The sequence below is a fragment of the Berghia stephanieae genome, chromosome 13, assembly GCF_034508935.2.
Source record: "Berghia stephanieae isolate SIO BIC M18660-M18661 chromosome 13, UCSD_Bste_1.3, whole genome shotgun sequence".
NCBI classification, from domain to species: Eukaryota; Metazoa; Mollusca; class Gastropoda; order Nudibranchia; family Aeolidiidae; genus Berghia; species Berghia stephanieae.
The window spans coordinates 25,199,583-25,220,594 of record NC_088372.1 but is presented as its reverse complement, the minus strand read 5'-3'; the positions used below and the strand labels follow the sequence as shown (position 1 = coordinate 25,220,594).

At 35.9% G+C, this 21,012-nt stretch overlaps 2 protein-coding genes across 10 annotated transcripts in view; one reads left to right on the top strand and one right to left on the bottom strand.

Moving 5' to 3' along the window:
• Window positions 1-4,762, bottom strand: part of LOC144959126 (inversin-like) — a 29,975-nt gene extending 25,213 nt beyond the window's left edge. Inside the window, exon 1 of one of the 6 annotated variants that reach the window (XM_078891578.1) lies at window positions 4,672-4,762. The gene's annotated coding sequence lies outside the window, so the exon portion shown is untranslated. Of the gene's footprint in view, window positions 1-1,241; window positions 1,370-4,671 lie in introns of those variants that run through there. The other 5 variants (XM_078891575.1, XM_078891573.1, XM_078891574.1 and 2 more) reach the window with 5 other exon arrangements.
• Window positions 4,763-7,957: 3,195 nt separating this feature from the next.
• On the top strand, window positions 7,958-19,026 carry LOC144958585 (uncharacterized). 4 transcript variants are annotated; one of them, XM_078890659.1, is made up of 4 exons: window positions 7,958-8,044; window positions 12,891-13,123; window positions 13,618-13,809; window positions 16,059-19,026. In XM_078890659.1, exons 2-4 carry the CDS (start codon window positions 12,926-12,928, stop codon window positions 16,680-16,682), a joined length of 1,014 nt encoding a protein of 337 aa, XP_078746785.1. In that variant the 5' UTR covers window positions 7,958-8,044; window positions 12,891-12,925; the 3' UTR covers window positions 16,683-19,026. The 4 variants fall into 4 exon arrangements, with proteins under 4 accessions (XP_078746785.1, XP_078746788.1, XP_078746787.1 ...); XM_078890662.1 differs by lacking the exon at window positions 7,958-8,044 and adding an exon at window positions 8,237-8,256; XM_078890661.1 differs by lacking the exon at window positions 7,958-8,044 and adding an exon at window positions 9,947-10,305.
• Window positions 19,027-21,012: the final 1,986 nt, after the last annotated feature.

Sequence of the window (21,012 nt, the reverse complement as noted above, 5' to 3'; positions counted from 1 at the left end):
TGTCAATTTCGTTCTATATATAGAACAAGCAGAATGATACAGTTATTCCAATAAACCTCTTCCAAAACCAACAGAATAACGTTGTAGTTTCATAATAGCATCCATTGATGCTATGCGTTTGGGTAAAATTCTCACAGCATCCGCCAGTCCAAAACTCAACAAGACACAAAATTATGTGAAACCTTCAACGTTTATAGATATAACGAAATTGACGCCAATCAGCTCCTTGTCTTTGTTTTCAGCCAGCCATTTTTATGAGTAGTTCTCACTAAAATCTATCAATCTGACTATAAACATTCAACATCTTGTGTGTTGAATACGTTACATCCGGCTGGTGGATGTTACGAGTTTTCTGGCTAAAAGCACAGCATCAATAGTCAGATCGATAGAACATAGTGAGAACTACTCATTGAAATGGATGTCTATTATTATAAACAAAAACAAAGAGCTGAGTGACATCAACTTCGTTCATTCTATAGATAGTATGCAGATGACGTCACTCAGGCCTTTGTTATTGTTTTTGCCATCCGCGTTTGTGAGTTGTTCTCACTAAACTGTATTAACCAGACTATAAAAGTTCATGGTTACACAGAGTTTGTGTGTTGGTCCGTTATACTTCCGGATGGCAATGTTGTGAACTCCTTGGCCAAGCGCATTCTATCTATAGATAACATGCGCTTGGCTAAGAAGCTCACAACATTGTCATCTGTAAGTATAACGGACCAACACACAAAACGATGTGTAACATTGTACGTTTATAGTCTGGCTAATACAGAGAATTACTCATTAACGCGGATGGCAAAAAGCAATAACAAAGTCTTGAGTGACGTCAACTTCTGTATCGATAGATAGTATGCAGATGACGTCACTCAGGCCTTTGTTATTGTTTTTGCCATCCGCGTTTGTGAGTTGTTCTCACTAAACTGTATTAACCAGACTTTAAAAGTTCATGGTTACACAGAGTTTGGTTTGTCGTTTTGGTCGTTTGAACCTTCCGCGTGAACGGCTGGTAAGAACCACATGTTGTGAACATCCTTGGTACATAGTTATAGCGGCACATTTCATTCCTAATAAGGGACCAACGTATCGCGTATGGCGCGAAGAATCTCACACGTACCAACACACAAAACTCTGTGTAACCATGTACTTTTATAGAATGGTTAATCGGGGCCTACAGTTGAGTGAGAATTACTCATAAATAAGGATGGCAAGAAACAATAACAAAAAAAAGTGACGTCAACTTCATTCTATCTATAGTAATCCATCTTCAACATTCTATGCTCATACTCATAATAAACACATGCTACAGAAATCACACCACAGCAGTTCGAGGCAGAAGCAGTGAAATAACAACACACCCCTGTGTCTTAAAATAGAGCATTCCTTGATTACCTCCCTACCTATGTGTACTTATCTCTCTGTGCCGCTCAGAATACACGTTATGATCCACACAAACGAAACGAACGTGCGGTACGGTACTCATTCTGTTCTTAACTCTGTTAAAAACAACTCACTCGTGTCAACAGCGGATACGATAAGGGGATATGGGGAAGAAAGAAAGAAACATGGAGAGAGAGAGAGAGAGAGAGAGAGAGAGAGAGAGAGAGAGAGAGAGAGAGAGAGAGAGAGAGAGAGAGAGAGAGAGAGAGGGGAGTGGTGATTGGAATATTAAGTAATTAAAGACCAACCACCTCAAAACGGTATTATGTAGTCCGAAAAGGCTTTGATGCTGAAAATGGGAAGAAAAGTATTGACGTCACTACTTTTCCAGTTCCAAAGTCTTTAGAAGCGTGCGTGTAACCAGTCCTGCGTTATAATGAATATGTTACATACTGAATCATTTTAGTACCAGGGTGTATCGGCAGATTCTAAGGATTTCGGGACGTAAAAGAGCGAGGATGGATAATCGTTATTGACGACCAGCATCTATTTAGATGAGACTAGAAAATAAGATGTCACCACCCTATTGTATGTTTCCAGGCTCCCGGAAGAGTGGTTTTACACTTCCAATGAGATAGGAACCATTTTTTTTTTTTTACATCACACTTTTGTTCCCGGTTGAACTTATAGTCATAAACATGAGTTCTGTGATAACATGGGAGTCTCAATACCTCGATACTGGTAGAGCATTTGCTTCACAAGCAAAGGACCGTGATCGATCTCGTGTGCAGTCGAGATTGTTTACTGACCCCCCCCCCCTCCCCTCACCTTTGTTCACCCAACAGTGATGGGTAGCTGCTGCTGGGTCTGTTGAATCTGGTGAAAAAGTACATCGCGATAGACTAGTGTCCTATCCAAAGGGTAAGACACAATTGTATTCTCGTCTCAAGCTTTTGGATCCGAAATAAACTCAAACAGCTCTGAAGGACTACCTATGCCAACATGCCAACATTATTATTATTATTATTATTATTATTATTATTATTATTATTATTATTATTATTATTATTATTATTATTATTATTATTATTATTATTATTATTATTATTATTATTATTATCTGTATCATTATCATTATTATTAATATTATCATTATAATTATATTATTATTATTATTATTATTATTATTATTATTATTATTATTATTATTATTATTATTATTATTATTATTATCTGTATCATTATCATTATTTATTAATATATTCATTATATTATATTATTATTATTATTATTATTATTATTATTATTATTTATTATTATTATTATTATTATTATTATTATTATTATTATTATTATATTATTATTATTATTATTATTATTATTAATTATTATTATTATTATTATTATTTTATTATTATTATTATATGTATCATTATCATCATCATGCTGTTATCTCTAAATTGAACAAAAGAATGTATTTTATTCGGAAACTTTCAGAATTTGACATAGACAAAACGTTATGAACCCTTTTTTATAGATCCGTTATTACTTTTTGTATTACATCATGGTGTGGAAATGCCAGTATTTGCGACATTAAGCAAATTGATCGGATAATTGATAAAGCCAGGAGTTATACTCACCCAATTTCCAATGTGGAAGAACTGTTCAAGAGATTTTGTCTAAGTAAAATGGAGAAAGTTATGAAGGATGGCAATCACCACCTTCACAAATATATTAAGTTCTCCATGAGGAGCCGTCGCCTCATATCTATAAAAACAAAGACAACACGTCACCTTAATTCATTTTTGCCACATGGTGCTCGAATTTTTAACGCGCAACTGTGATTTAAAGTAAATGCTATCTTTTTAAATATACAGTGTATATTTACACACACACACGTTCGGACTAAAGGCCAGAGGTATGGCCTATCTCATTTTATCAAATTAATATATAAAGTGTTGCTATTGGTTCTTGGTTGTATATTTTTACATTTTTGTACATTTGCACATACACACACACACACACACACACACACACATATATATATATATATATATATATATATATATATATATATATATATATATATATATATATATATATATATATATATATATATATATTTGACTTTTGAAATTCATATACGGGTTGTCTAGTTAGGAGTGCTTTACTGGAGAGAACAGACACATCTTTAAATTTAAACTGTTTTGAAAAGGTCAGGGCGAGTCTAATTATTAATTGTTTATTGCCACCTGTAATAAAATATAGGGGTGGGTAGTCCAACTCTTTATACATTTTGTTATAATAATGTGTTTAAAACTTTATAAGGTTCCTGTGAATAAAAACATGAATACATCATGAAATTCAAATGCAATGGCTAACATTTATCCAGAAAACCAGCAGCAACCGAGACTATCTTGTTCATGTCTCATTTAACTTTTAACCTCTGGCCACCGTGTTCAAATATATAAAACGAACCTTTTAAATCAAAATTAACCAAAGTTTGTAAATAGAACCAGGATTTTGCTTTGTCGTCTCAAATGAACAACTAAATTTATGTAAATTCTTCTTGCTGAGAGGATGGAAGATAGTCAGCGGTTATCAAAATATTTTAAAGCAGAAGTATTGAAATATGTCATATGACGTCATCAAAATTATTTAAGAATATCTGAATAGCTTAATTTCAGAACTGACCACGTAATAGTCTATGTCAACAAGAAATGTCCAAAGAGAGCCCAACCAACGAACGGCCGTGATTTTCTTAGTGAACAAAAGTTGTGAAGAATCAAAAAGTTGCAAAGAAAGTTGAAACATGTAAGTTTTTAAAATAGATGCACCTTTCTGCAAAATATTTCTCTTTAAATTGAAGACATGTTCAAATCGAAGTTCTTATTTTTAAAATGATAAACTTTTATTTCGTTTGCTTTTTGATACAATCAGAAATTAAGAAGAAAATACACCAAAAGTCAAATTGTTATGTGTCCTTAAAGATGATACCAAAATTATCCACATAGGTTTACAGATAACGGCATGATGACCAAACCAATAATGGTTAAAAAGAAAGTTCCAAAAGGCTTTCATTTTACAGTGAGCATACCGCTAATTTATCAATCACACTCGAACTCGGCATCGGCGGAATTTTCTCTATCTCTGACCGGAGTTATCGAAGATGTATTTTGCGTGGTAAATTATGGGAGAAACACTTGAACAGACTAAAAACAAACTGACGCAGTTTGCAATCCTAAGACGGTAAAGTACAGGCACAGGGCAATAAATCGTGTCTCCTCTTACCTGCAGTAAACCCAAGTTTTTATTAAGAATACGTTCCTGTTGTCACGGTACACAATGAATCGGCCATCTTTATTTTCTTTTGAAGAAAAGTAAGAAAAGCTATGTCAATATCGATTCTGTGAATTACTTGTAGTCAGTTGAATTTGAAACCAAGATAGCCCATTAAAATATTAACAGAAAATGAAAGTAAAATAAATATTGAAAATGAGAGAAACTAGCTATTTTCTATTTTTATTTTATTTTTACCTATTATTTTGGTTAAGATATTATTCACATTATAACGCTATTCAGTATGTATTTGAAGTGGAGCAGTCTTCGTCACTGAAATCGACTACACCGTTCAAATGCAGGGAGGCAACCAAACAGTACACAGAGCTTCATTTTGATTTATTATTTAGTGCTGGGTCGAGTTTGAAACGATCAAATCGAGCGGGTTTTCGATCGAGTCCTCTAAAATCGAGTCGGTTTCGGGCGGGTTTCGAGTCAGTGACGTCATCGAGCAGTGATTCGTTTGAAAAAAAAAAACACGAGCAACTCGTTTGCCACAGGAAACTTCACATACCCCTCCCTCTCTTATGTCTGTGGCTGGCTTGACTGCAGCTGGTTATGATGGGGGCTGCCAGATGGCCAAGTTCAAAATTGGTTACTAAGAAACGCTTTTCTATTATTATTCATTAAAAAAAAAAAAATCTTTTATTTAAAAAAAATGAAAAGATAAGTTTATCCAACTGTAGTCGATTGTTTTGTTAATCAAAACAAATGAGTTTTTCAAGGGAGTCAGAATGCTTGTGGTGTTGGGCTATTTGGGGTCTATTTGACTACTTGGGCAAGAAGAAATCTGGCTGTCTGGCAGCCTTGATTATGATCGTTCGTCGCATCACACACACATACACACACACACACACACACACACACACACACGCCATCAAACAGTTGTTGATGGTGAAGGGTTGAGACCCCCCCCCCCCTCCCACCACCATCATCCCGCTGTCACCTTAACATTTCATATTTATGTCGCGCCAAAAGTTGTCGGCCGCCCCACCTCCCATAATTTGTCACTGGTCGTCATCGCCTCTTGTGTGTGCGGGAAAGGTCGTGCCTTTCATTTCATTATTTGAAAAATAAATGAACAAGAATGGTGTGTTTTTATTAGGTAGGTAGATAATAATAATATTTAGCAGGTTCCACACCCAGACACACACGGATTGCCCGGACACGATGATAACGATGCCGACGACAATGGATGACGATGATGATGATGATTATCGTGTTTCTGTTTAAAAAATGAAATACTTTAGCAGGTTCCACCCCCACCCCCCACACGGATAGACCGGACCCGAAGATGATGATTGTGGTTTTGCTGGCTGTTACGGCTGTGATGAGGATGATGATAATGATGATGATGATGATGATGACGATGGCGCAGATGGTGATTATTTGTTCGGTCGCTCAGTGGTACGGTGTCTCTTGTCACAAAATCAAGCCTTGTCAATGGCCGGATGAGTGACAGTGATTGTTGAAAATTGTGATCCAGACGTTAAGTCCGTGTGTCAGGCACTTGACTCAGGTGTGAATGTATTCTTATCTTATAAGCAATGACGGGTATTGTAAAGAGCTTTAATACAAAAAGACTCCAAACAGCGATCGGTACCTACTGTACGAAATGGATGTATGGTCGATATGGCGTGCCGGAGGAATAAATTAAATAAAATATTGTGAAGTTCATTGAGCATGGTAAATCCTTGGAAATGCGCTTTGAACTAATACACCTGCTAGACAACTCCGATTCCAATATAAACGACTGATTAATATTCCTATATATAAACTATAGTTAGCTGAAAATCTTTCTTTGTCGGGACTCCAAAAGTATGGAACGAATTAGACAAAGAAATCAAAGGGTCTTTTAGGAGCACTGATTGATTTTAGATTGATTATTACATTGAAATGTGTTGATATTTATTTTATCCATTATTATTAGGGTGGTGGTGGTGGTGGTGATGATGATGATCCCGCTGATATGATGGTGATGATAAATAAATTAAACATAATTCCCTTTATTCATCCCATAGGGGAGATTCGTCTTTCGGGTCTATTCTAAGGGAAGACTGGAATAACCCAAGCGATAGCCGCAGTGCAGCGCCGCAAATTTAGTTAGGGCAAGGTGACTTGCTCAAGACCACTCAGCGGCGGGTGATCGAACTCGGTACCTTTCGGGTGCCAACCAAAGACCGTACCGCTGCCCCTGATGATGATGATGATGATGATGATGATGATGATGATGATGATGATGATGATGATGATGGGAACTAACAAAGAATACACAGGCATCTAAAATTGAAACATTCCATATTCAAAGCTAATGTTTTACTTTAAAAAATTGAGCTTTACAATATCCACTAAATGTGATCAAAGCGCTTTGTAAAGGGGTCCCCGGTCAACAGCAACATTTAATATGTAGGACGGGACATGCCGCCTGTTAGGCGATATTACAATTTTTCAGACAAAGACAACGCTGTTAACGGCCAGGTACTCATTTTACACCTGAGTACGGTGAGAGAATGTGAGTAAAGAGCCTTGTCCAAAGACTCAACTATGCACCGAGCGCGAGGCTCGAACCCAGGACTTTCCGATCCCAAAGCGGGTGTCATACCACTAGACCATTATAATGCACGAGAGCCATGGTCGACTAGAGTACTACCTATAGTTACGTCATGACTAGACCACATAGCCGCACTACTGTAGGAGTGTTCATTGATAGAGAGATGCGTGTGTGTCATAGAAATAGCCTTAGTGTGTGTGTGTGTGTGTGTGTGTGTATGTGTGTGTGTGTGTGTGTGATAGTCAAACTTTAGTAGGTTTAATGAAGTCTTGTCACACACGCGTGATACACCTATACGAATTTCCCTGCCACTGCCACCCAGACACACTAACATCTGACAAGGAGTGAGGGCTGTGGAAGAACCACAGACTACCGTGTGCAAACATTGGCGATTGGTATCGGATGGCAAACTGTGATCGTTTGAATTTGAAATGATTCGAAACACTCGTTACCCCTCCGCTCGCTCGAATCCTGATCGTCTCAAGCTCGTCTCACGTGTCAAGATCGTCTCAAGCTCACAACCCGCTTGATCGTTTTACGATCGAGTGATCGTTTTACTAACTCGCTCTTCCGGCATTGAGATCGAGCACTGACTCGTGGCTTGGCGCTCGGTCGTCGATCGAGTAAAAGCGATCAAATAACCCAACACTATTTATTATAGTTGTCCCCCGTGGACCAGTAACTTGACTGCCGACTGCTTGTTTCATTTCAATTCATTTGTCCTGTTACTTGTTACAGTTACAGTTACAATGTACAGCTTATGAAACTAGAAAGGTAAAAATAGCATATTATTGTAAAAACTGAGAAATTGTTTTGGTATTTTCTAAAACTGAATCCATATTTCACACACCTAATAATCCAGCTCTATTTTGTTGTCAAAGCTACAGCAGTGTGAACGTTTGACGTCTGACTTTCACTTTCTCACTCAAAATCAAAACAATAGGAGTTCGGAGTGGAGGATTCAAATTCATGTCGGAAGAAATATTGTACTTGTACTTTTACTTTTATGATCATTTTAATTGAATTTAGTCAAAATCACCAGAATTACACATTTGGTTACCCTTCCACATGTTCCTGTCGCTACCTTATTAATCTGTTGGGATGTGATTATTCCCAGACACATATTTGAAACTCCGCCCTTTTAAACAATTATAATCCACATTCCAGAATATGGACGTGAACAAATAACCATTATGTGTCTTTAGCGCTGGTGGTAGGGCCTCAGTGGGTACTCTACTGTGTCAAATACCCTCCTCCCCCTCCTCATCATGGTAAGGATCTAGTGGCTTTTAGTAGGGACTCAGTGGCTAATATTAATAGTATGGTGGCTAATAGAACTGGTGGTAGTAGAGACTCATTGGCTAATCGCTATGATTATCCCCAGACAGGTGTCTGGGGATAATAAAAATTTGTTAACCCCAGACACCTGTCTGGGGATAACGAATTTTCATTATCCCCAGACGCATATTTGAAACTCCCTCTTTTAAACAATTATCCACATTCCAGAATATGGAATGTTTCCAGATGCACATAGAAATAAGGAAAGTTAATAAAATATCTATAAAAACATAAAATTAACCAACATTAAAACCAGTTGTTACTACATATACACAATATGCGTCGACTTCGAAGTGGGTGTCATGGCCGAATGGTTTAGTCGTCTGCCCTGGAAGTTTGACCATAATCGACGTTGTGGGTTCGAATCCTGGTAACGTCACTTTTTTTTTTTTTTTTTTAAATTCCGTCTACTTTTTACAGAACGTTGAAAGGGATAAATGTCCCATCCATCCTCCCCCACCTCTTTTTTTTTTTTATTAAACTCTCTCTCTCTCTCTCTCTCTCTCTCTCTCTCTCTCTCTCTCTCTCTCTCTCTCTCTCTCTCTCTCTCTCTCTCTCTTGTTTTTTTCTAGTTTATAGCAAATATATTCGTCCCACTCCGATCTCAAATAGTGTCTAAAAAGAATAAATAATTAAAAAGCAAACAAACAGAAATATTCAGAGAGCGACCAAATGGTCAGATAGAGGAGAAAAAAAAACAATAATTGTTTTTAAAAATAAAAACAATAATTGTTTTAAAAATAAAAACAATTTAAGAAATTCATGCTCAGAAACGGAACATTTACATAAAGGTTTAGCAAACAAAAAACTCTAAGGTTTAGGTCAAAATATAAAAAAAAAAGAAAAAGAGAGATTTCCCTCGGAGCAGGGAATAGTGTTAACAATAATAATAATAATAATAATAATAATAATAATAATAGTAATAGTATGATAATAAGAGTATTAATAATAAAAATAATATTATTATTGATAATAATATAATAATGATTATGATGGTAATAGTAATAATAATAACAAATATTACAATTATTATTATTATTATTACTATTATTATTATTATTATTATTATTATTATTATTATTATCATTTGACCAAAAAAAAAAACAACAATAATAGATCTAGAGCAAATTAAATAATGAAATAATATTATCGGAGAAATAAAAAATTCAACTGATTTTAAAAAAACTCTTGCTCGGAACTCGGAACAAAAGTGAAAACAATGAAAATCAAGAAGAAAGAAAGAAAAAGTAAAAAAAAAAAAAAATGTGTGTGTGTGTGGTGTGGGGGGGGGGGGGGGGGTCGCGACTGGGTCAAATCTGTGCAGCTAAAAGGAGTAAAATGAAAGGTGGCCTAACCCACTGAGCTGCCTATCCACACCGCTATCGGAATATTTTAAATTCATATATGAGCTAAACATATTTCCACCATTTTTGCTTCCTTGTTTTGGTAGTTATTTTCATCTCTGATTCGAATAAAAATATGTTGTTGGATCTAGTTTTGTGGACGTGTGATACTAAATTGTATTGTCTTGTGCGAAGCAGACAGGAAAATAACAGGTGTGGGTTTTGGGCTTTGGGGCGAACAACACCATGGCCTAGGAATTCGTCCGCGACATAAAATTTATTCCCGGTCGTCCCCAAAATTGTGGCCAGAATGAGCAACTTATAGAAACAAGAGATGATCAATAAAGTTAACAGGTAGGTAGGTAATGAAAATTTAAATGGTTGGTGGACTATGAACAGATTTGATGATTAACAACTTTCTTCCTGGTTGAAAATAAAAGTCGAATTGCCAGTTTGACGTTTTCAGATCAAAGTAACAAAAGACATTTTATTGATCCATTTGCTTTAAAATATTTTTTTAAAAAGTGCTGGCTTTGACATTTGATCACTATTTACTTTCATCTTGTGTTAAATATCACTTGATATATTAACTGTTTTGGGACACAACCACTAGTATTTTTTCCAGAATATTTGGTATTTTTCACGCCTAGTTTGGCATTTTGCATAAAATCTTTCTGCCCACTTGCTACATGCGTCTGGGGATAGTATCCCAGACAGGTGTCTGGGATAGTATCCCAGACAGGTGTCTGGGGATAACAAAAATTGGTTATCCCCAGACACCTGTCTGGGGATAACGAATTTTTATTATCCCCAGACAGGCGTCTGGGAATAATGACAGCCTTGGCTAATAGAGCTGATGGTAAGGTCTCAGTGGACAATAGAGCTGGTAGTAGGGACCATGGATGAAAGTTTGCCGGCATATGCCGGAAATTCTGTTTTTTTAGTATTTTGACTCTTCTGCACCACTGGAACGTTAACTTTTAATATTCTTTCAAAGGTTAAGGTGACAATTGAACACATGTGTCACTTTTCTTTCATACTCATACATTTGATCTGTTTACACATCAGCTGATGAGTCACATTTTGAACTAGTACTATATTTATCTTTTCAGTTGGTTATTAAACGCTGGTTTTCACTAGTTGCATTGAATTATGCATATAAGCTTATTTTATACTTCAAATGGTCTCAGATTTCATTTAAGCTTCTAATTTTTTGTTAAATAGAACTTGTCAAGTGAAAATAAAATAGAACCAACATCTTTGACAATGAAGCCTTCAATCAAGGACTGTATTGACAATAAACGTAAACATAGATGGGTTATTTCCCTTTATAATACAACTGAAAATACGTTATTTTGATTGTTTACATTTATAATATTTTTTTCTTTAAATTTTGTATGAGTCTAATTTTTAAAATTATTATTATTATTAAAATGGGGAGCTGTAAGGACGCTGTAGGTTTTTTAAAAATGCACTAAGACTATTTTTGGGGTATTCAACTTGTATATCACATAGGTGGGTATTTCCCATTTTTTAACCAAAAGTAGTAGTAGTTGTGGTAGTAGTAGTTGTCACCATTGCTACAACCACCATCACAGCATTGACACTGCCACAACCACTACCATCACATCATTATCACCACGACCACTAGAGCATCATCACTACAACAACCTATACCAACACTAGCATCAAAACAAGTACCATGGTTGGGGTCTCTTGATCACTTCTTTGGGATGTTTCGAATTGTAATAGCCCTTGGTATTGCAATTTCTGAGCCTCTTACTATACAAATTTAAAGTGATGGCTTATCTTGGTGTCTCCATAAACCAGGTAATAGTAATGCTGTAATCACTAGAGAATGCTTCGAATGAGTGATGAAGATCAATTTGCTTTGGGTTTGGTGTTAGCTTATATATAAATTTTGTTTTCAATCATTCAGACTAAATACTTTTTTCTTTTTGCTTTAAAAAAAAAAACACATTTAGGGTCATAGTAATAGAATTAAATGTACTTTTCATTCTGGGAAGGTTGGCACTCAACCGGTGAGTCGTAGATCGCAAAAAAATTAAATTAGCATCTTTTCCAGGCAAACCGGCTTCACCGGTAGGGACTCAGTGGCCAATAGAGCTGGCGGTAGAGACTCGGTGAACAATAGGGCTGGTGGTAGGGACTCAGTGGCTAACAGAGCTGGTAGTAGGGACTCAGTGGATAATAGGGCTGGCGGTAGGGACTCTGTCGCTAATAGAGCTGGTAGTAGGGACTCAGTGGATAATAGAGCTGGTAGTAAGGACTCAGTGGCTAATAGTAAATAGTAATAGAGCTGTTGGGAAGGACTCAGTGACCAATAGGGCTGGTGGTAAGTAAATAACTCTGTGAAGTATTTGTTGCAATTCAATATTCTTTATTGATCAACAATACAGAAACAGGCTTAATACGGTACCTGTAAATAAACCCAATTCAATACAACAGTTAAAATATCCTCTAGTAGGGACTCCGTGGCTAATAGAGCTGATGATAAGGACTCAGTAGCTAATAGGGCTGGTGGTAGGGACTTAGTGGACAATAGGGGTGGTATTGATATGCTCTCAAAGATAATTTAACCCTCTAGTGTTCAGATTATTTTGGGGGGAGTAGATATATATGGCCATGTCAATCATGTAGACATCCTTTGATGATATAAGCCTACCCTTTGATGTCTGCAGTCGCCTTTTCGTTTTCTACGGTCACTCATGGCTAAACTCCGCCCATAAGCAATTTCATAGGTCCGTCCATCACCAAATTTCAAACTTTTGTTCTCGTGAGGTCTTAAGTTTTTTGATCGAAGTTATTATTATTATTATTATTATTATTATTATTATTATTATTATTATTATTATTATTATTATTATTATTATTATTATTATCCATCTCAAAATCGTTTTAACTTTCTTATCTTTTAGATGTATTTTCTCCACCTGGCCCTTAATACGGAAACATGGAAAAGCTTATAACTATTTGTATGACAGTGGCTGAAGAGCCTGGGGCAGCTCACAAACAAATGGTGCTCGCTGTGGAGGCAACCAAGTTACGCAATCAGTATGGATTAGATTTTAGAAACACCAGCTCTCTCTGTGTGAATGGGAAGGACCCTTTATATGAAGCATGTCGATCAGGAAACATACCTCTTGTCAAGGTAGGGTTTTTATTTTCACCGTGTGGTCAAATATGAATCCAAGTTTTCACTTTAAATTGCATGTATGGCTTACCAATGAATTAAAAAGTATTCTTTCTTGTGATGATAATAGTAAATCTTTATTGTCCGCAAAATGGAAAATTTTCAGTGGTTTACATTTTGCAACAATTGTTATAAGCATATAGATGCGTGATGTATGACATGATTATAATAATGGAAAATTGTGCACCAATTTTAGCAATAAACCCATTTCTTAAAATTTCATAGTCAGGGCAATTTTATTTTTGATCAACTCTCGTAAATATGTTGCATTGATGAGCACTCAGGGTTTTTTTTTTTTTTTCAACTTAAATTAAATATATCCAGGACCAGAACTGGATGTGATAGTTCATTATTGATTGTTGCATTGCATGTGACATACATCTATGTGGATGGAAAAGTTGATGCATAAGAATTTTTACTTTCATTATTTCTTTTTCTTTCTTTTTTTTTAGTTGTTTTTAAGCAGTGGAGCTGACCTGAATGTTATGGACGCCAGTGGCATGACACCACTTTACTATGCAATGACCAGCAGCTACGGTCGTCACAAGATGGTAGACTTTCTTTTAGAGGCAGGCTCCAACCCAAATCTCTACAGCCAGGGCAAGTGTCCTTTACTGGCTTCTTTCTATAGGATGAAAATTGATGTGAGTATAATTCAACAACAGCGTTTTAACAACGGTACATATTTTTAGAGGAAACAAATAAGATAAGTTTTTTTTTTTTTTTTTTTTAATTTTAAGAAAGAAAAAAGAATATACGAGAAAAGTGGTTTGTGTTTCAAAGTCAAAAGAAAGATACAAGATGAAATATTCTGTTTTATTATTTTTATTGGGGTTTTTTTAGTTTTGTGTTTTGTTGGGTTTTTTGGTGTGTTTTTTTGTTGTTTTTGTATTTTCGTTGTTTTTTCAAAAATTAATTAATTGATTGATTTTTTGTTTGTTTTCAATATTAATTGTGTACCAGACTGGTTTTCCAATTTTTCACTTTTGTATTTTCATTTATACTTTCTTAAACTTTAAAAAATATAATAAATGTTCTTGTTGTCAGTTTTGCTTTTAGTTCTTAAAATGTCCAAATACAATGCAGTATTATGCTTAGAGTGAATCGTTTGTGAAGAGAGGGAGAAAGATGTTAGATATACATTTCAATAGGAGCTTGTCATTTTCGTTTATTCTTTTTCTGAATAAGAGTGTTTTCTAAGCAATGAAATATTTTTCTCTTTACAATTTATTTAGTCTGCACTTTTTCACATCAATTGTCAATTTAAGATATTGCTGGGGGGGGGGGGGGGGGGTGTTTAAAATTTTTTGTTAAATTTTGATTTTGGGGAGGGGGGTGGTGGTGGTGGTTTTTGGGTGTTTTGTTTTATAGGTTTGTTTATTTTTCTTTATTATTGTTACAAACTTTCTGAAGATGCCGACAGCTTTCCCCTTTCAGTCCAAATTCCCTCTGTCTGACACCTAGACGTTGAAATGAATTTAATTTTCAGAATGAGAGAGATTGAAATGATTTTGCATGGCTTGTGTGTATGAGCACCAAGCATTCTGCCCGTGGGTGTTGATTGCACAGCACACAAAGATCATTGATTGTTGTGATTGCTTTTTAACAATTGTTAAAGTTACTGTTTTAATGACTGTTAAGCTGCTTGAAGCTGCGGGTGGTTGGATGGGAGCATCACCCTTGAATCATATACCTATGATGTTCGCATGGGTGTACGATCCGATAGTGATGTCGTTTCTTCTTCTCTTTACTAGCCTATCCTGCTTCTTTGGTTTGTGATTGTATTTTTGACAGGGGATATTTTTTTTTCTGTAAATCTTCTGCCTGTTTGTTCTTGGTTATTTATAATTTAGCTTATGATATCTTTAGGTTATGATTTTGATTTACATTTGTACTATTTTTGTTAGATTGCTGGCTTTTTTGTTTCAGCGGTCTCTCATATAACCTCAATTGTGTTGGAAGAGACCTAAAGCAACAAACAAACTGCTTGAAGCTCCTGTCAAAAGTATTGAGAAAAAAAATGAATGTAACAACTTTTAATGCTGTTATGTAATGCTTATTTGGCTTCACAAAATTCTGTATAGTGTGTAATTAAATATCTGGACGGACAAGTGTTATGAAAGTAAAGTAAAGTGTTATGAGTAAAGAGCCTTTACCAAGGACTCAACTAGGCACTGAGCGAGGCTCGAACCCAGGACCTTCCAATCTGAAAGCGAGTATCATGTCACAAGATGACATAGTTGTTACCATCTTCCTGGAATATATTTGTATCTCCCTCCCAATTGACATTAATTTGTGGTTTCTGTTGTGTTGCTGTTCTACCTATTATTTTTTTTTTTTTTTTTTTTTCAGTTTTCCTTGTACATTTGGATACCATTCTTTGTTTTGCCGCTGTGTAGTAGCTTGTCCTATAAAGGGGGTTTCTCTTCATTCCCAGCAATTAAGTCTATGTCGTCTACAAGTTTTAGATAGAATGTTCACCTGCCATTGATAGACATTGTGGTATGGCGACTAGGTAGACATAATTTTCTTAAGAAATATACTGATGAGATTTTTATCATTATTATTGTTGTGTTATTGTTAGTTATTATTGTATTATTACTATTATTATTATTATTATTATTATTATTATTATTATTATTATTATTATCATAATTATCATTATTAATATTATTATTATTAGCTTTCTTCTTCTTATTATTATTATTGTCACCATCATCATCATCGTCATCATCATCCATTCATTTGAATTCACTTACAATATTTAATCATTTTTTATTGCTATTTGTTTATTAATGAACAAGCTGATTCCTGCCAACAATTACCTTGATGTAAACATCTAGTATATCTCCACTTTACCGTTCACATTCTCTTTGACATTCCTCGTTTCCAGACTTCCCTCATGCTCATCAAACGAGGTGCCGATGTCAACAATGTTATTCTTCCATCCTTCTGCTTTGTTGAATCTGTGTTCGCTCTTAACTCCAATCTAGTCATGATCGCATCCGGCGTACGATTCAATCTGGAGGAATTTGACCAGCTCATACGACTGGCCTCGGATATTGTCTGTGCTGGACTTCTCCCTCGCATATTTTACCTCCATGGAAGAAGATTTCTTCGGGAGGGTTTCACAGAGAACGAAATGTCTGCTCTGTGGATGTTTCAATGTCTGTGCATGGCTGTTGGATTTCGGGTAGACCAGAAGTCGATTAGAGGGGCCATTACGGACATACAACAAGCTATCGCTTCAACAACTAATTCCACCGAAATGGGAGATTCAATCCATTTATCATGCTTAAGGAAACATTTGGAGAGAATGCATGCAATGAATAACATTATGGGTAACCCTCTGTCTTTGACACGCCTTTGTCGTATGTCTATACGAGGTCACCTCTCATTGTCATCTGCTACAGATACAGTGACTAGCTGTGCTCCACCAAAACATTTAAATCAAAAAATTGCTTTGTTACCCATACCCAATATGTGCAAAGATTTTTTGACATTGAAATCATTGTAATTTCCTTCTTTTTTTTTTTGTAAATTATTATATCTATATTCAGAAATCTATATTTCTATTTCAAGAGGTCCCTGCCTAATAAGTGGCCTTTTGGGCCACAGCATTGCAGGGCTGTTGGTCAGAGTGTGTATTATTGTATGGTGAGGACACCTATATGAATACTAGTAGTAGGGTTTTACCCATTACTTTCCAAATAAGATAAAATGGCTATATTTTCACAGGGTAAGATTGGAATTTTTCCTGGGTTTTTTGTTTTGTTTTGAGTTTTAAAAAATGTTTATTATTATTAATATTATTATTATTATTATTATTATTATTATTATTATTATTATTATTATTATTATTATTATTATTATTACTACTATTATTATTCGTATTATTATTTAATTTTTTTTTCTGATTCAAAAAAATTGTTTGGGGGGGGGGGGGAACAAGTTGGTTGGTTAGGCTCTTCCCTCTACTTCCACTCCTCCACTCCCTAAACCGCCATAAACTTCCCCTGATTGACCAAATGATAACCCGCTGTAACACTGTAATCATGAAATTTCTCACCTACTGGGTATCTGACTTAATTTTATTTTGTGCATTGCTATGTGGTCTAATGGTATGACACTCGCTTTCGGATCGGAAGGTCCTGGGTTCGAGCCTTGCTCGGTGCATAGTTGAATCCTTGGAGAAGGCTCTTTACTCACATTCTCTCACCGTACTCAGGGTGTAAAATGAGTACCTGGTCGTTAACAGCGTTGTCTCTGTCCCAAAAATTTGAAATATCGCCTGACAGGCGTCATGTCTCGTCCTACATGTTATGTGTTGCTGTTGGCCAGGGACACCTTGTAAAGCGCTTTGAGCACGTTTAGTGGATATTGCGCTATATAAAAGCTCAAGTTTTGTTTAGTTTTGCTCTGGAATCAGCTGCAGAGTATAAACATGCCATTCGTCTCTCAATGACAGTTAATATAACAAATGTCCTCACAAGGTGGGCAGGAAGTCACTTGCTTTGTCTGCTATCCCCCTTTATCTGTTTTACGAGTTGCTTTTTGTCTTTGTCTTGGAATGGGATTACTTGGTTTTGTCCTAGCCCTGGTCGGAGTCCTCGACTGAGAGGAAAACAGTTCAAATATATATAGCTATAGTTTTGTGAAATGATATTCTTTTCCTTGTTTTCCGCTGAAGCCCTGTGTTCCACAAAGAATGTGAAGGATTAATTGTATTACAAAGTGGGTTAATAAGCAGTGACTTGGAGTAACACTATATACAATAGTCAACCTTTGTCTTCAATCCACAGAGGTGGAATTCCCTTTCTACACTACCAGGGGAATGTTGGCTTCTCTGGGCTGCATTGGTTCACACCTTTGTTACCGCTCCCCTTTCCCCCCTATTTCAGTTACCTTGTCTCATATTCTGAACGCTCCCCCTCCCCCTATTTCAGTTACCTTGTCACATCATTTAGTTTTACCGGGTTCCGGGAGCGATTTAATCTTTAAAATTTGAAAACAAACGAACATTTCAATATTATTATGACATGGTAAACCAGACCACAAAAATTGAATTAGCAGATGTCTTCATTTTGAGTACTATGCTTAAATTAATATTCTATGGACTGCTATGTTTGGAGTTTTGAATGAATTGCCCAATACTGCTGCACTATCTCGGGAAGGCGCATTGGGAATGAATTAGTAATTTAAAATACTTTTATTATACTCTTCACCCCTCAAATATACTTCAGCCATTAATTTCTCATAAAGATTTATCCTTTAAATAAACAAAACAAGCTTTTATATAGCACAATATCCACTAAATGTGCTCAAAGTGCTTGACCAACAGCAACATGTAAAACAAGACATGATGCCTGTCAGTGTCAGACGATATTAGTTATTTTTTTTAAACGATAGAACTGTTAACGGTCAGGTACTCATTTTACACCTGAGTTTGGTGAGAGAATGTGAGTAAAGAGCCTTTCCAAGGACTCAACTATTCACCAAGCAAGGCTCGAACCCAGGACCTATTGATCCAAAAGCGAGTGTTATACCAGAAGACCACATAGCCACACAAACTTAATTAGACATACTGATTAAAGTTTGACATCGAAAATTCACCTTAAGAATTATCATTGTGGTAAAGATATATGAGTAAACATCAAAATGTTTTTCTTTGGTTTTAACCTTGTACTGTTAGCTATAAATTTGGATATAATGTATTGTGTATGGTGATTATGGTCATATGTTTTACCAAATTATAATCTGTGATAAAATCCGTTGTTTTATATGATGATAAATATTTATTTAGAAAACAATGTTACCAATAAATATTCACATACAATAAACGTCAATCGATACTAACATCATTCTTTGTTGTCGTGGTTGGGGTCTTCTGCCCTCCCATGGTGGGCAGGAGGTCACCCACTGTGTTTTTAATCTCCCTTTATCAGTTTTCCGAGTTACTTGGTTTGGCCTGCCCATGGCCAGAGTCCTTGGCTGGGAGGAAACGGTCAAATTTATAGTTATAGTTTAAGGGAGATGGTAGTTTTTTGCTTGTAAATAATCTCTTTATATATGTGTGTGTATGTATATATATATAAACATTTGAACGATAATTAAGATTGTTTGACTTTTACAACGTTGTTATTGGACTATACAGGGACGACGGACTCGCATTGTGCAATAAAACACCGAGACAGACAGAATTAATAAAGAAAAAAATATGCAAAATCTTCCAGGACAACAATCTGAAAATTACAATCAAAGCCAACAAAAAAACATTCGACTTCCTGGACATAACCATCAACCTAAACGACGGCACCTATCAACCATTTTCAAAACCCAACATCCCATTGTACGTTCATAGACACAGCAATCATCCCCGAGAGCATTAACAAACGACTAGCTAACAACTCTACAAACAACAACCTATTCAACGATGCAATCCCACCGTACACAAACGCACTACAAAAAAGTGGATATAACTACAAACTAAAATATGAGGAAGAGACCATTACAGGCCTGTAAATCTTCCGTCAATTGTCGGATTTCCGACAGTACGATTTTGCTCTATAAGTGCTAAAAAAAAAAAAAAAAGATAATAGTAAAAAATAAAATTCGTAACGTCAATAAAAAACAAAATAAAAAACTTTTATTTCGTTCCTCGAAAAAATTAGATTTTATTCCGTTTCAAATGCCGACTTAAGACAATAAAATGGGTGGGGTTCCTGACCTCCCATAGTGGGCAGGGAGGTACTTGCTGTGTCTTCTATCCCCTATATCTGTTTTCCAACTTGCTTTCTGTCTTTGTCTCGGAATGAGATTACTTGGTTTTGTCCTGGCCCTGGCCGAAGTCCTAGCTGGGAGGGAAACAGTCAAATGCATAGTTATTGTTTTGGGAGATGATATTTTTTTCAGGGAGGAGAGAGAGACAGGGAGGAATGGAGAGAGATAATTCATGCAGTATCCGAAGCCTGGACCAGGCATGGAACCTAGAAGAAGAATTTTTTTCCTTGTAAATCATCTCTCTGTTATGTATTATTATTTTTATTTTGAATGTATAATGCAAGCATTTGAGTGTGTTCCTCTTTGTTGGATTTTGTGCTTGTGTCTGGATGAGACTTGTAGGTGATTTCAAACTAAGTACATTGGTGGTATGCTCTTGGAATCTACATCTGATCCCTATGTGTTCTCAGTTCCCTTTGTCTTACTTTTTCTTGGGTGCTTTAATTGTAATTCTAGAACTTTTTACTATCCCATTTTCTTCCTTTTTACTGGCGCTGATATAACCTAAATGTGTTGCAAGCGCCGTAAAACCCTTAAAAACAAAACAAAAACAAATGCATAGTTATTGTTTTGGGAGATGATATTTTTTTCCTTGTAAATCATCTGTTATGTCCCCTTTGTCTTCCTTTCTCTTGGGTGCTTTAATTGTAATTCTAGAACTTTTGACTATCCCATTTTCTTCCTTTTTACTGGCGCTGATATAACCTAAATGCGTTGCAAGCGCCGTAAAACCCTTAAAAACAAACAAACATAAAACAATAAAACAAAAAAAAAATTTATTTGTCGCATCAAAGACAAAACAAAACAAAAGCTATAATATTATCATGTCACCTACACGCTCCGCTAGCCGTGGATGTATTCACTGCCTGCTTCTGTGCCACAGCCAGCGAGAGAGAGGTCGCGAAGTTCGCACGAGTTGTCTTCACACACACACACACCTAGTCAGTAAATCACGCACACACAGAAGTGTGTCGAACCGAACCGGAAGGTTTCTCTCTATTTTGCTACTGACACACATGCATATCTCCGGTTATTACTTCTCAATCTCTATATTTTTTTGGTTCCGT

Coding starts and splice junctions, on each gene's coding strand:
- LOC144958585 (XM_078890659.1), top strand. CDS start 12,926: ATGGAAAAGCTTATAACTATTTGTATGACAGTGGCTGAAGAGCCTGGG. Junction 13,124..13,617: donor GAAACATACCTCTTGTCAAG/GTAGGGTTTTTA, acceptor CTTTTTTTTTAG/TTGTTTTTAAGCAGTGGAGC. Junction 13,810..16,058: donor TCTATAGGATGAAAATTGAT/GTGAGTATAATT, acceptor CCTCGTTTCCAG/ACTTCCCTCATGCTCATCAA.